This window comes from Diceros bicornis, chromosome 35 (genome assembly GCF_020826845.1).
Source record: "Diceros bicornis minor isolate mBicDic1 chromosome 35, mDicBic1.mat.cur, whole genome shotgun sequence".
NCBI lineage: Eukaryota > Metazoa > Chordata > Mammalia > Perissodactyla > Rhinocerotidae > Diceros > Diceros bicornis.
The window spans coordinates 15220491-15236491 of record NC_080774.1 but is presented as its reverse complement, the minus strand read 5'-3'; the positions used below and the strand labels follow the sequence as shown (position 1 = coordinate 15236491).

Sequence of the window (16001 nt, the reverse complement as noted above, 5' to 3'; positions counted from 1 at the left end):
TCTCTCTTTATCTTTAATTCTGGACATTTTGATTATGATGTGTCTTGGTGTGGGCCTCTTTGGGTTTATTTTGTTTGGGGCTCTCTGTGCTTCCTGTACCTGGATGTCTGTTTCCTTCCTTAGGTTAGGGAAGTTTTCATCTATTATTTCTTGAAATAGATTCTCTGCCCCCCTGGTTCGCTCTTCTCCTTCCGGGACACCTATAACACGGATGTTAGTGCGCTTGATGTTGTCCCAGAGGTCCCTTAGACTGTCCGCACTCTTTTTAATTCTTTTCTCTTTTACCTGTTCAGCTTGAGTAATTTGTTCTAGTCTTTCATCCAGCTCGCAGATCTGTTCTTCTGTACCCTCTACTCTGCTTTTGAGTCCCTCTAGTGAATTATTCATTTCCAGTATTGTATACTTCATTTCTGATTGGTTCTTTTTTATATCTTCCATTTCTTTGTTGACATTCTCACCGAGTTCATCTATTCTTCTCCCCAGATCCGCGAGCATCCTTAACGCTCTTAGTTTGAACTCTCTGTCGGGTAGGTTGCTCATTTCTGTTTCACTTAGTTCCTTTTCTGGGGTTTTGTCCTGTTCCCTGACTTGGAATGTACTCCTTTGCCTCCTCATTTTGCCTCTTTCCCTGTGCTTGTGTCTACGTATTAGGTAGGTCAGCTACGTCTCCTGCTTTTGGGTAGGTGACCTTATATAAGTGATGCCTTAGGATGCCTGCAGTGTGCTTCCCTCAGTTCTCAATGTTCCAGGGGTGACCCCCATGTGGGCTCTCTGTATTTTTCATTTTGGATAGTTTCTATCGCTATGCCTTCAAGTTCACTAACCTTTTTTTTTGTAGTCTCATCTGATATTCGTCCCATGCAGTGTATTTTTCATCTCAGCCATCGTAGCTTTCAACTCTAGAGGTTCAGTTTGAGTCTCTTTATATCTTACTTGTCTCTACTTTATGTATTCAACATTTCCTAACTTTTTAAGTGTATATAATACAATTATAGTAAATGTCTTAATTTCCTTGTCTGCTAATTCTACTATCTATCAACCATGTCAGTCATGGGTTGGTTTTAATTGATTTTTCTCCCCATTATGTTTCATATTTTCCTGCTTCTTTGGATGCTTGATAATATTTTATTAGATGTTAGGTATTGTGAATTTTACATTTTTGGATACTACATATTTTTGTATTCCTTTACATATTTGTGAGCTTTGTCCTGGGACACAGTTAAGCTACTTGAAAATGATTTAATCCTTACAGATATTGCTTTTAAAATTTGTTGGGCATCATGAAGCAGCATTTAGTCTAGGGTGAATTATTCCCTACTGATAAGGCAAGCCTCTTGTGAGTAATCTAAACATGCCCCATGAATTATGAGATTTCCTATTCTGGCTAGTGGGAACAGACACTATTTACAGCCCTTTGTGAACTCTAGGTACTATTTTATTTTTGTTTTTGCTGAGGAAGATTTACCCTGAGCTAATATCTGTTGCCAATCTTCCTCTTTTTTTTTGTTTGACCAATATTAGCCCTGAGCTAACATCTGTGCCAATCTTCCTCTATTTTGTTGGGTCACCACCACAGCATGGCTGACAAGTGATGTAGGTCTGCACCCAGGATCTGAACCAGGGCCGCCAAAGTGGAGTGTGCTGAACTTAACTACTACATCACAGGCCCGACCCCTAGGTACTGTTTTCTTTAATCTTTTCAGATAGTTCTTTTCCTCGCTTGGGGTAGTTTTCTCACATGCATGTACTGGTCACTACTCAGCCAAAGGCTTGAGGGCAACCCTCTGCAGATCTCCATATCCTCTTTCTGTACTGCTTTCTTCTAGTCAATGTACTGCCCTGACTAGGGCATCTTGGTCACCCTGGACTCTCAACTTTATGTTGTCAACACAGGGAGTCCACAAGGCTCTAACTGGGTTCCCCCACTCTCTGAGCCATGGCCTGGAACCTCTCCCAGGACCTTAAGCTGGGCAGTTATGGCTCACCTTGTTTGCTGCTCTTCTGTCAGGAATCACTGTGCTTCTTTGCCTGATATCCATTGCCTTGAAGTACCATCATTTCATATGTTTTTTTCCAGCATTTTAGTTGTTTCTGGTGGCAGATAATAAATCCAGTCCCTGTTACTCCATCTTGGCTGGAAATGGAAATCCATTCATTATGTTTTTTAAGACAAAGAAATTATTAATTGTATGTAGTAAAGTTTATTGATTATAGTTTATGGCTTTTGCCTCTGGTATCTTGCTTAGTAATTAAATATTCACCTATAATTTATTATAAAAGTTTTTATGGTTTCATTTTTTACGTTTAAATATTTATTTCTTTTGAAAATCAGTTTAGTCTATAGTATGACATAGTGATCTATAATTTCCACCAAATGGTCATCCATATTACTTAGCTTTATCACATTGAAGCCAAAATATTCAAAAGTTCAAAATACATTTTGATGATTTAAAAGATTTTAGTTCTTATAAATTTAGTTTGTAGATCTTTTTGTTTCTTCTGAAGGCAATCTTATAGTTTACTTTTTTTTTTTTTTTGGCATATTCTCCAAAAGGTGTATCTTTGATTTAATTCATTATTTCTCTTTTCTGTTCTCAAGCATAAGTATTGAAGGCAATAACACTTTTTGAACTTTAACTGTGTACTTTCAATTAACTGACTGACAAATAACTAGATTTAAGGTGCTTTTTCAATAGTATTGATATATTGACTTCGTGCTTGATTATTGGCATTCATGGATTGGCAGGATGAGTGCCCTACATTACAGGTGTGCTGTTTTGCATGGGGAATCCTTTTTCTATTTAAAATCTTCAGTGTCTCCCCATTACCCTCAGGATAAAGTCAGAATTTCTTAATATGGTTTAAAAGGCCTATTGTGATTTTCCTTGGCTTAACACCAGCTTTATATTTTCTCCTTCCAACTCTCCCATACATTCATATTGAATGAACTACTTTTGTTTTCCCTAAATAGGCATACTTTTTCATATCCAAGTAAAAAGTAGACTGGATCACCCTATTACATCCTTACATGAAAATTTTTTGCTTTTTCCTCATAACAACAATCAGTATAACTGTTTTGTCATTTATGCCAGTATAGTTTAATGCCTATCACCCTCTTTGACTCTAAGCCCATTAAGGGCAGGGACCACATCCTGTTCTATCTCCAACACACAGTACAGTGCCTGGCAAATAGTAGGCACCCAATAAATATTTGTTGAATCAAGGAAAGAGTTGAGTGGATAGATGGATAGTTTGATGACCTGCAGATGCTAGACTAACCACATGAAGTAAGGTACATTGTCACGTAAGGTTCTCATGTCGCAAGAGAAAAATACCTCTTAGCACAGTGAGTTTTACTTCTTTAATTAATGACCCTCTTTTTCTCTTGAGTGAAGTCCATTGGCTCATGATGTTTTGGAATTGACACTTTTATTGGCCAATAACCAAATTTCCAGCATAGTTATCTAGTGGGTCAAGGAAGAAACACAGACTATTCTTGTGATAAGTTCAAATGTTAGAATGAATGATTCTTGGGGGGGGGGGAGGGTGAAAGCTAATGAATGCTAATATTTCAGTGTTTTGCAAAAAATAGAGACAAAAGGATCCACACCAAAAAATGTAACTATTGGCAATCAACATATAAGCATGTCAAAATGATGTCTTTTTATTAATAGAAACTTTGAACTCAGAATATTTTGTATAGCAGCAGAATAACCTGCCTCTTTAGGTGAACATTTAACGTAGTCTCCAAATTATAGCAGTTTCTTCCAGTGGTTCACACAGAGTTATTTAATTACCTATTCTACTATATGTATATATCACATATTAATTAAGAACAGGGGTTTTGCCATTAGATCTGGGTTTGAGTCCCAGTTCTGACAAATACTAGTATCCTGACCATGGGGAAGGAGTTTTGCCTCTCAGTCTTAGTTCTATAAAATCAAAATAATCAAGTCCTATATTATGAAGCTGTTGTGGGGATTAAAGGAGATAATGTATATATGGTATTTAGTGTTGCCTAACACATAGTAGTGCTTAATAAATGTTAGCTATTATTATTTCAATATTAATTAGATTAAAATGCTTTTTAAAACAGATTTATTGAGATATAATTTTCGTACCATACATTTCACCCATTTAAAGTGTACAATTCAATGGTTTTTAGTACATTAACAGTTGTGCAACCATCACCACGATCAATTTTAGAACATTTTAATCACCCTAAAAAGAAAGCCCATATCCTTTAGCTATCACCTCCAAACCCCCTTTCCTCCCAGACCTAGACAACCAATAATCTACTTTTTGTCTCTATAGATTTACTTTTTCTGGATGTATCACATAAATGGAATCACACAATATGTAGTCTTTTGTGACTGGTTTCTTTCACTTAGCATAATGTTTACAAGGTTCGTCCATGTTGTAGGGTGTATCAGTACTTCGTTCCTTTTTATGGCTGAATAATATTCCATTGTATGGATAGACTACATTTTGTTTATTCATTTACCAAATGGACATTTGGGTTGTTTCTACCTTCTGGCTATTATGAATGATGCTGCCATGAATAGCCATGCACAAGTTTTGTGTGAACATATGTTTTTATTTCCCTTGGGCATATACCAAAGTGTGGAATTTCCGGTCAAATGGTAACTCTATGTTTAAGTTTTTGATGAAATGCCAGTCTGTTTCCCAAAATGGCTGCACCATATTACATTCCCACCAGCAGTGTTGGAGGGTTCCTGTTTCTCCACATTCTTACCAATACTTATCTGACTTTTTGATAATAGCCATCCTAGTGGGTATGAAATGGTATCTCATTGTGGTTTTAGCTTTTATTTTTTTAATGACTAATAATCTGGAGCATCTTTTCACTTGTTAATAGCCACTTGTATATCTTTGGGGAAATGTCTATTCAGGTCTTTTGCCCATTTTTCCTTTGGGTTGTCTTTTTGTTATAGAGTTATAAGACCAAGATGCTTTTTAATGTTAATTTGTATTGCCACCAAACAAAATGTGTTCAAAATAAGTTAATGTCAAACCTTATTTTTCTACAGGTACTAAAAATTTACCAAAAAGAATATTTGTCAATGAGAGATAAAGCTGACTGGGATATCAAAAGCAAAACACTTGCAAATAGTGGTCATCATGCGTAAAGGGGTGCTAAAGGACCCAGAGATTGCTGATCTGTTCTACAAAGATGATCCTGAAGAACTTTTTATTGATTTACATGAAATTGGACATGGAAGTTTTGGAGCAGTTTATTTTGTAAGTAATTAAAAAGAATTGTTTAGGTAGATCAGATTAAGAAAGTTTGAATTCTACACATTCTATTACTTATAAAATACACTTGGTATTAATATTTATTCTACAAATTAAATGATGTCTACAGTAGAGGCAAATAGTCATTACTGAAAAGCCAATCCCAGAATGCTAAGCATTATTCAAGTCAATGGTGTCTATATCAACTGACTCTGCTGTAAATGTTCTACAAAAAAGTTATAAGCTCGAAGTTGAGCCTTATGCATTTCCCCCATATGCCAAGCTCTTTCCTGCCTTGGGGCCTTTACATATGCTATTCCTCTCGCCTAGAAAACTCTGCGCATTGCATCCTCATCCCTGTCTAATTCTTGTTTATCTTACAGATTTCGGCTTAAGTGTTACATTCACAAGATAGCCTTTCCTGTTCAACACTCCAGCACTAAATCAAGACTTTCTTTATGATCTCATAATATCTCGTGCTTGTATTTTGTTGCATTGGTCACAGTTGTAATTAAATAATTATGTGTGAGATTTTTTGATTCATATATGTCCTTCCCACTAAATAATAAGCTACATGAGGACAGGGGTTATATCTATCTTGTTCATTGCTATACTCCCAGTAACCAGTGTAGTAATAGGAGCTCAATAAATGACAGATGGTCGAGTGGATGGATAGGTAGATAGATGGATGGATGGACGAATGGATGGCTACTCAGACAGATGTACCTACAAAGATTTTTAGTGACAGTCATGTCAAGTCAGTACTTTAGGTTAAGGGGTACAAAGCTTAGCCCCTTAGGGTCAGTTTGAATTCCAAGAATGTGATTATCTTCTGATAAAAAGAATGAGAAATGACTGCAATGTTAACATAGCCCATTCACTGAAATTCATTACATAAAATATAGTTCTTTAATTTATTTAGATAACCTTAAAAGTTTGCTTCATCAAAGTAGCAAATACTTTTTTAAGAGTACTAGTCCGTTAAAGCAAGTAGTATTTAAGTACTAATTATTACCTATTTCTCCTCCAAATTTATTATCAAATAATTTTTTTTAATCAAACAGTATTTGACTTTTCCTTTTAGGTGGTCCTTTATGTTCTGACATATGGATAGGGCTTATCTTTAGTTGTCCTTCCAAATGAGATTTTATTAATTGACTGTTTAGCTTATCCTTTTGTTTCTAGCTAAATCTTCAGCTTGGGTTTTCTCTGAACTCTTTCTTATCCCTTTGTTTCTGTGCTGAGCACTACCACCGCTTCTCCTCCCTTGTCCCCTTCTAATACTTGGCTCTCACTCAAGTACATTTTATCATTAAGTGGCCTTCCATGGCTGAAGAGTGTGCTAATTTTCTGCTTAACAGTCTCATGTTAAGGCTTAGAATTGTGTTTAAGGCCCTCATTTGGGCTTAGAATAGTGTTTAAGGCCCAATCAAAGTCCTGCCTTCCTCATTCACAGAGACACTTTTTCAAAAAAGGATTTTTTTTTAATTATAGATATATCATACATACAGAAATGTGCATAATACATACACACTTATATATTTTAATATATAATTTAAAGAATAATTAAAAGGTAAATCCCTTTATAACACCAGCCAGGCCAAGAAACAGAATATTGCCAGCAGCCAGTAAGCCCCTCTTGTGTTAGGAGACTCCACTATCCTGAATTTTATGGTGATTATTTTCTTGTTTTTCTATATATGTAACCCACTTATTTCTGTACCCCTAACAATATAATTTGGTTTTGCCTGGTTTTGAACTTTTTGAAAATGGAAACATTTTGTATATATTTGTTTGTGATCTGTTTTGCTCAGAGATGTATTAGTCATATAGTCATCTTTTCTTACTTTCCTTCTGTTACTTTATAACGAATTCATCCTCTCAGAATCTCTCTATTTGACTCTTCTATTATAAACAGCAGCCAGACCCCTCTCCAAGTTCTCTTTTAGAATGAATGCAATAAACCAAGTATGCTTTGAACCTTACTAACAAGCCATTTGTACTAGGGGCAAAAGGAGACCAGCTTTGTAATAGGCTGCAAAAGACCTAGTGATTTACTTGCTTTTTGGGCTAAGTTCTGTCTCTTTAGCTAGAATATATGCCTTTTGAAAATGAGGACTATTTCTAATACTTCTTTACAATTCTAAAGCCTAGCACAATGCCCCATTTACCGTAGGCACTAAATATATGTTATTTGTTGATAATGATAGACTAGAGAAATCATAAAGATACCTAGATAGCTTTGATATTGAAATGTAATCATTAGCTATATATTGCCTGTATACAAAAGTGAGTAATACAGGCCCATAACAGCTTATAAGGCACTAAAAAACAGATTAAAGGGGAATTAACTGACACTTTACGATAAAATTTACAAAAAGCTTTAACCTTTTATCTATAGTGGTCACATAGGTAATATGTTAAAAATGGATTTTCTCACTGGCCACAGTAATATTTATGAGTTGCTCCTCCCTCACTGCTAATAGATTCTTCCTCTTGTTACTCATACCATTGTAACCAAGAAGACTCTTCCTTAGACAACTACAGTAGCCTCCTAACTGATGTCTAAGCATCCACTTGGATCTTGCTCCAGTCTATTGTTCACATCACAGTGAACGTGAAGGAAAAAAAAGTAAATTTGATTATATCACCTTTTCACTATGAAGCCTTCAAGGGCTCTCCTCTGATCTTAGGCTAAGATTGAAATCTTCACTGCAGCCAGCCTGCAAGGTCCTCCATGCTGGAGTCCCTGTCTATGCCTGAACCTATTCCCTCTCAGTCTCATTGCTCTGGCTGTAATATAATATCTTTCTTTTGATCATCCGTCGTAGGATCTTTGCATAAACTGTTCTTTCTGGAATGTTTTTTCCTTCTTAACTCCTGTTCATCTTTTAGCTCTCAGCTGAAGCCTCGTTTCTTCAGGGAAGCCTTGCCTGACCTGCCTAAGTTATATCCTCCCATTTTTGGTTCTCAGAGTAACTCTTACCCTTCTGTATACAGCATGTCACAGTTGCAGTTTTACATTGGTTGGTTATGATTTTATTTTTGTTACTGTCTATCCTACTAGAAGAGAGATAGGTATTGGGCACATTTACTCACAGTTCTATCCCTAGGACTGAGCCCAATACCTGATAGATTTTGAACACGTAATAAGTATTTATGGAAGGAATGAATTATGAAGAACTCAGAGAACTTGGTACTGCTAATTAGTACTTTTCATGAGTCATAGTCATGCTAGGAAGCCATAATGACCAGAGTCGAGCAACCAACATTTTTATACCTAAACACTATAATTCTGTTAAATTCTTTGTAGTTTACAGCTTTTACACAGAATGATGCCAAGAAATAGGTTTAAAGTGAATTGTAAGTTGGCATAGCTCCTGTAGAATCAATCAGCTGAGAGTATATGTTATATTCAGAGAAAATTGAAGCTATTAACTTGATGAAATATCTCTGTGTGTTTGGATTTACATAAGTAATTCAGAAATTAGCAGCATTAACAAATGAGATAGTAAGAAACTCTATATTAAAGGAAAATAAAAACTGGTTGAGCATGTTTACTTTTGTGTTCACTTAAACACAACTACTTAAACACGACTATAAAGTTTCTAGGGCCTTGTTGAACTCAGCATATCATCTATAATCCACCTAAAGTAAATAATTGAGTTCTGTTCTTTTGGGTATGACTGCCTTTTAGTTTTAGTTGAGGCTCAATAAATAGGGGGGAAAAAAGCTTATGTTTAATTTTTATATTTCTATAGAAACTAGCAAAAAGTTGACAGTAATGTAAATGTAGCTGGAAAATGGTTAAGAAAATATCAGGAACACATAGTAAGTTCTCAAGAAATATTTTTTGAATCAATGGTCTTGCTTAGAGTGACTGAGACCATTGAGACTATTGGAAGTGTTAAGTATGAATGTAAGTTTCAAGAATATAACTTGAAACGTTCTAGAGGTTGTAATCATTCATAATACAGTATGAAGCACTGGAAGGCTGAGACCCCATTCTCTGTACTAAAACAATGACTTGTTTTTTAAGTTTCAGTTTCAATTTTGAATTTTAACCAGTATAAAATTGCATTAAAAATTTCACATCTATAGAAAAATCAATATGAATATGTTTTTCAAATTTCAAGTCGCTGCTCTAGTAGATAGGTTCTATAAGAAAGTACACTTATCAAAAAAAAAAAAAAAAAAGGAGGATGGGCATAGATGTTAGCTCAGGGCCGGTCTTCCTCAGCAAAAAGAGGAGGATTGGCATGGATGTTAGCTCAGGGCTGATCTTCCTCACAAAAAAAGAAAAAAAGAAAGTACACTTATCAAGTTCTAAGTAATGATTACTCTATAAATGTAAAGAAATATATTTTTGTTTTAGGATGATTCTTTTTTTATGTCTCTGGTTCCAAAGAAGCATTGATTATAAATAATAAGCAATTAGATAATCCTATCTGATTCCTTTTGTGTGGGCCTTTTTCTTTTTCTTTTTATAAAGGTTAGGGCGTTGTTTTTTAAAAACCCCACTACAAGTTAAAATTTCTCATTGTTTGAGCATCCCCTAAACATTTCCCAGGCTCTTTAAGCTGTGCAATACATAGATTCATGCCCAAACTATCCACCTTTCAGATACAGTCCCTCTAACCTTTATTGTAATACTGAATTTACATCAACTTTTCTTTGTAGCTGTCATGTAAGCAGTCTTAGTGTTAAATTTTAAAAGCCAGCAAAATGTGAGTGATTTTTGTTTTTAACAAAAGTCAGTCTGTACCTTCTAAATGAATAAAATATCTAAAAAATACCTTTGTAGAATCCTGCTGGTTTGAAAACTATAACTAGTGGATACTTTATTTCTATAACAGGTACTTTTACCTAAGTGCTTGTAAAAAATTTTTTTTTAGTATGTGTTCATTTTTCATTTTTTCTGCATTTTGGCATTCAGTAAGAATCTGGAGTTGAATTCTTTTTACATCAGTAAATGATTGTTTATTGTTTGAATTAAAAATTTTTTTTTTATAATTATTTTTATTTATTTTTTTATTCCCCCAGAGCCCCAGTAGATAGTTGTATGTCATAGCTGCACATCCTTCTAGTTGCTGTATGTGGGACATGGCCTCAGCATGGTCAGAGAAGCGGTACGTCAGTGCGCGCCCGGGATCCGAACCCGGGCCACCAGTAGCGGAGGACACGCACCCAACCGCTAAGCCACAGGGCCGGCCCCTAAAATTTTTTGAATCAAAAAGAAACCAGTGTTATATCTGAGGAGCTTCTTTAATTAGATATATTTAAGAAAATGATTATGTATTTTTCTCTAAAATTGGTGACCTGATTTTATCAGTCAGTGAATTCTAATCCTTTACCTCAGAACCACTGGTATGGCTTTATTAGTTCACAATAATAATAATATTCTGGAACCAAAATACCTTACATACATCAGGGGTATGATGCAGAGCCCTGTGATTAAAAGACAACCAGAATTAGATCATCTTTTTTTTTTTTTTTTTTTTTTTTGTCTTCTAAGTCTTTCATTCATAGTATTCATGGTATTATACTTTTTTTTTTGATGTTTTAATAGTTTATAACATAGTGCAATTTTTGGTTGTACATTTTTGTTTGTCCATCACCATATACATGTCTCCCTTCACCCCTTGTGCCCACCCCCTACCCCCATTGCCCCTGGTAACCACAATACAGTTTTCTCAGTCCATGTGTTGGTTTATATTCCACATATGAGTGAGATCATACGGTGTTTGTCTTTCTCTCTCTGGCTTATTTCACTTAACATAATACCCTCCAGGTCCCTCCATGTTGTTGGAAATGGGATGATTTTGTCTTTTTTTATGGCTGAGTAGTATTCCATTGTATATGTATACCACATCATCTTGATCCAGTCGTCAGTCGAGGGACACTTGGGTTGCTTCCACTTCTTGGCTAAAGTGAATAATGCTGCAGTGAACATAGGGGAGCATAAGCCTCTTTGGATTGTTGATTTCAGGTTTGTTGGACAGATTCCCAGTAGTGGGATAGCTGGATCACAGGGTATTTCTATTTTTAATTTTTTGAGGAATCTCCATACTCTTTTCCATAGAGGCTACACCAGTTTGCATTCCCACCAGCTGTGTATGAGGGTTCCTGTTTCTCCACATCTTCTCCAACATTTGCTGTTTTTTGTCTTGGTGATTATAGTCATTCTAATGGGTGTGAGGTGATATCTTAGTGTTGATTTGCATTTCCATAATGGTTAGTCATGTTGAACATCTTTTCATGTGCCTATTGACCATCTGTATATCTTCTTTGGAGAAGTGTCTGTTCATTTCTTCTGCCCGTTTTTTGACCCGGTTGTTTGTTTTTTTTTGTCGTTCGGTTGTGTGAGTTCTTTATATATTATGGAGATCAACCCCTGGTCAGATGTGTGTATTGCAAATATTTTCTCCCAGCTGGTGGGTTGTCTGTTCATTTTGATTCTGGTTTCATTTGTCTTGTAGAAGCTCGTTAATCTGATAAAGTCCCACTTGCTTATTTTTTCTTTAGTTTCTCTAGTCTGAGTGGGCATGGCATCCGAAAAGATTCCTTTATGACCAATGTCAAACAGTGTGTTGCCTATATTTTCTTCTATGAGTTTTATAGTTTCAGGTCTCACCTTCAGGTCTTTGATCCATTTTGAGTTAATTTTTGTGAATAGCAATTGCAGATGGTCCACTTTCATTCTTTTGCATGTGGCTGTCCAGTTTTCCCAACACCATTTATTGAAGAGACTTTCCTTTCTCCATTGTATGTTCTTAGCTCCTTTGTCAAAAATTAGCTGTCCCTATATGTGTGGTTTTATTTCTGGGCTTTCAATTCTGTTCCATTGATCTATGTGTCTGTTTTTGTACCAATACCATGCTGTTTTGATTACTATTGCTTTGTTGTATGTTTTGAAGTCAGGGATTGTGATGCCTCCTGCTTTGTTCTTTTTCCTTAGGATTGCTTTAGCTATTTGGGGTCTTTTGCTGCCTCATATGAATTTTAGTATTCTTTTTTCTATTTCCGTGAAGAATGTCATTGGGATTCTGATTGGGATTGCATTGAATCTGTAGATTGCTTTAGGTAATATAGACATTTTAACTATGTTTATTCTTCCAATCCATGTGCATGGGATGTCTTTCCATTTCTTTATGTCATCATCGATTTCTTTCAATAATGTCTTGTAGTTTTCATTGTATAGGTCTTTCACCTCCCTGGTAAGATTTATTCCTAGTTATTTTATTCTTTTTGATGCAATTGTACATGGTATTATCTTTTTGAGCTCTCTTTCTGTTAGTTCGTTATTAGCATACAGAAATGCAACTGATTTTTGTAGATTGATTTTGTACCCTGCAAGTTTGCTGTAGTTGTTGATTATTTCTAATAGTTTTCCAATGGATTCTTTTGGGTTTTCTACATATAAAATATGTTGTCTGCAAATAATGAGAGTTTCACTTCTTCATTGCCTATCTGGATTCCTTTTATTCTTTTTTCTTGCCTAATTGCTCTGGCCAAAACCTCCAGTACTATGTTGAATAAGAGTGGTGAGAGTGGGTAGCCTTGTCTCGTTCCTGTTCTCAGAGGAATGGCTTTCAGCCTTTCTCTGTTGGGTATGATGTTGGCTATGGGTTTGTCATAAATAGCCTTTATTATGTTGAGGTACTTTCCTTCCATACCCATTTTGTTAAGAGTTTTTATCGTAAATGGATGCTGTATCTTGTCAAATACCTTCTCTGCATCTATTGAGATGACCATGTGGTTTTTATTCTTTGTTTTGTTGATGTGGTGTATCACGTTGATTGATTTGCAGATGTTGAACCATCCCTATGTCCCTGGTATAAATCCCACTTGATCATGGTGTATGATGTTTTTAATGTATTGCTGTACAGAATTAGATCATCTTTTAATGTCTTATCTTCATTTTTCTGAAAATTTTTAGAAAATTATCTAATTTTAAATGTCTTAAGTAAATTGAGAGGAAAAGAATATTACTTGAGTTATTTATGGTTTTCATGTGAGCTTTCAAGGAAATGTTATATTTTGGATATGGAGAAGATACACTGAGATAATTATGAGATAAGGCAACCTATATAGATGACTACACACACAGAGACACACATGTGTGTGTGTGTGTGTATATTATATATATGTAATATATTCTTATGATAAAGTATAAGTAACTTTAAAAGTGAAAATTCCTCTTAAGATTAATCCTAATTTCCGCTGCACTGTTCAATACGGTAGCCACTATTTAAATATGTTAATTAAAATTAAATAAAATTTAAAATCCATTTCCTCAGTCACGTGAGCCACATTTCATGTGCTACCAGATATGATGTAGATACAGAACATTTCCATCATCACAGAAACTTCTATTGGACAGCCTGCTCCAGGTATTATCACTGATATGTATTCTGGTATAAATGCTTTCATAATTTCTTCTGCACATATACTCACATCATTACTATTTTGCAAAAATAAGATCATACCATGCAGCTTGTTTTTTATCAAGATATTTTTGACATCTTTCCATATTACTATATATGCATATAGATTACCTCATTCCCTTAAGGGTTTTTTCATTATATGACTGTACCATGTTTATTTAACTGGTTCTCCATTGACAGACATTCTACATGGTGAAGCCAGGATAGTTGTTTTGGAAATATGACTTGTTTTTGTTTGGTTGGATTTATTTCGTTAAGCCCTAATTCCTTTTTATAGTACACAATCTATCTATGTATATAGAAAGAGATACAGAGAAGCTGTACGTTAAACAGGGGTAGAAATGTCTATCTAGCCTATCAAAAGTTGGAATATCTTTAAACTGTGATAATGAAATGTGAAAATGTTATTTAAAGTCTCTAGTCAAATATGTAAGTTAAAGTGGCTGAAACATCATTCATTCTTTGTATTTTTTTTCCTACTCTCCTTACACAGGCCACAAATGCTCACACCAATGAGGTGGTGGCAGTTAAGAAAATGTCCTATAGTGGGAAGCAGACACATGAGGTAAGTTAAAGACCGTTCTATACCTAAACTAACGTAAGTTAGTATGAAATTGACAGGAGAAACAAAGTCTTTAAACATTTCTTTACCACAGTTGTTTTTTTTTCCTTTTTGTGAAGCATACAATAAATGTTCCTAATATTCTAGCTCAATCAACTATTTTGTGGAATGGAACATGGGTTAGTATAGTGGGTTTATTAAAATATATTCGGTGATAGATTTACATTTACAGGTACTCAAACTAAAGAAATAACACAAGTTTAAATAGCTTCTTCATTTATAAACATTTCCTTGTCCCTTTAAAAAAATAAAAAGAACATTATATATGTATACTTGATACTAAAATACTATTTTCAGTTTAAAATAACATTTTCTTTCTGACTTCAATAGAAATGGCAAGATATACTTAAGGAAGTCAAATTTTTACGACAGTTGAAGCATCCTAATACTATTGAGTACAAAGGTTGTTACTTGAAAGAGCATACTGCTTGGGTAAGTCAAAGGACATCTATTATCTATTAAATCTATTTAATTTTTTTATCTATTAAATCTATTAAAATTTTTTTATTTTTTTATTCTATCTCTTTCATCTGTAAAATTATCAGTCTTATTTCTGTCTCATTTGACTTTTGTTATCAGTATTTAACATTTTTTAATACTTCAGAGTGTGCCATATGGTGTACATTTCAGAAGATTAAATATCATATCTAGCTATTGGAAAATTCCATTCTATAAATACTCAACAGAGAGAGTGAAAAGTTAACATCATTTTATAATGATTTATTTGTAAAAGTAAAGGCTGGGCCTTTTATTCTCATCCTAGAATTTTTATCTTTGATGTTTCTTATCTCCCACTCCAATTCCTCCACAATTTAGAATTATACTTGGTATCACCAATACTGTCTAAGTTTTACCAAACAGGACTTAGCATATGATTAAAATGAAACAGTCTTTTGTTCCACTCTATCTTCTTAAGTGTTTTTACATGATTGTGTTTCTGTTTTTGAGTTGGCACATTAGGCACTATTTAGGACATGAAAATGTTATACTTTGTACTTTATCAGACTGCACATTCCAACTTAAAATCCAATTTAACTATCATTTATTTAGTGCTTACCATGTACCAAGTCCTTTCCTGTACATGATCTCCAATTAGGGAATGGACTTTTTGTTCCCAGATAAACTATCAAACAATATACTTAAACATTTCTTTTCAAGCAACTCTTAAGATACCTAGAGCCGTTGCTTCTGTTCTGAGCAGAAGAAATTAATCAGAGGAGTGTCTTGTTATCTGGAAATCAGTTCTCTGGCCATCTCAGCTGTCTTGAAGGAGTCAAGAAAGGGATTTTGAGCAGACAGAATAAATGTTACAAAATCAAGTGCTAAATCTCATGTGTTTCAAGTCTTCAGAAAATCCTCTGAGCTCCTACCTGAAGCCTATTTACTCTTAGATTACATAGAGTGCTAATAACCTTGGTCACCTGGTCTCTGTCTACAACGGATTTGAGAGGCTTATTAGGAGGAGCTCCTCGGAACTAAGCTGCTAGAGACATGCACACAAACGACCACAGACTAATTTGACCATAAGAAGAAATCAAGGAAGCCAAAATGCAGACCTAATAATTTAAAAGCAGAGCAACTAGAGCTGTTTAATGTCAGGAGCAAACAACCAGCCACAGCTCAGGTTCCCTCGTGTTATAAAATAATAGGGGAAAGGATATTTGTGACCAAAATAC

At 34.8% G+C, this 16001-nt stretch overlaps 1 protein-coding gene across 2 annotated transcripts in view; it reads left to right on the top strand.

Annotated features, from left to right (window-relative positions):
• TAOK3 (TAO kinase 3) overlaps nt 1-16001 on the top strand; it is a 180528-nt gene that overhangs the window by 93511 nt on the left and 71016 nt on the right. The window contains exons 3-6 of one of the 2 annotated variants that reach the window (XM_058531528.1): nt 1577-1678; nt 5052-5262; nt 14197-14268; nt 14656-14757. In XM_058531528.1, the coding sequence (XP_058387511.1) occupies nt 5143-5262; nt 14197-14268; nt 14656-14757 (294 nt within the window). In that variant the 5' untranslated portion in view covers nt 1577-1678; nt 5052-5142. The remainder of the gene's footprint in view (nt 1-1576; nt 1679-5051; nt 5263-14196; nt 14269-14655; nt 14758-16001) is intronic. The other variant, XM_058531527.1, reaches the window with a different exon arrangement.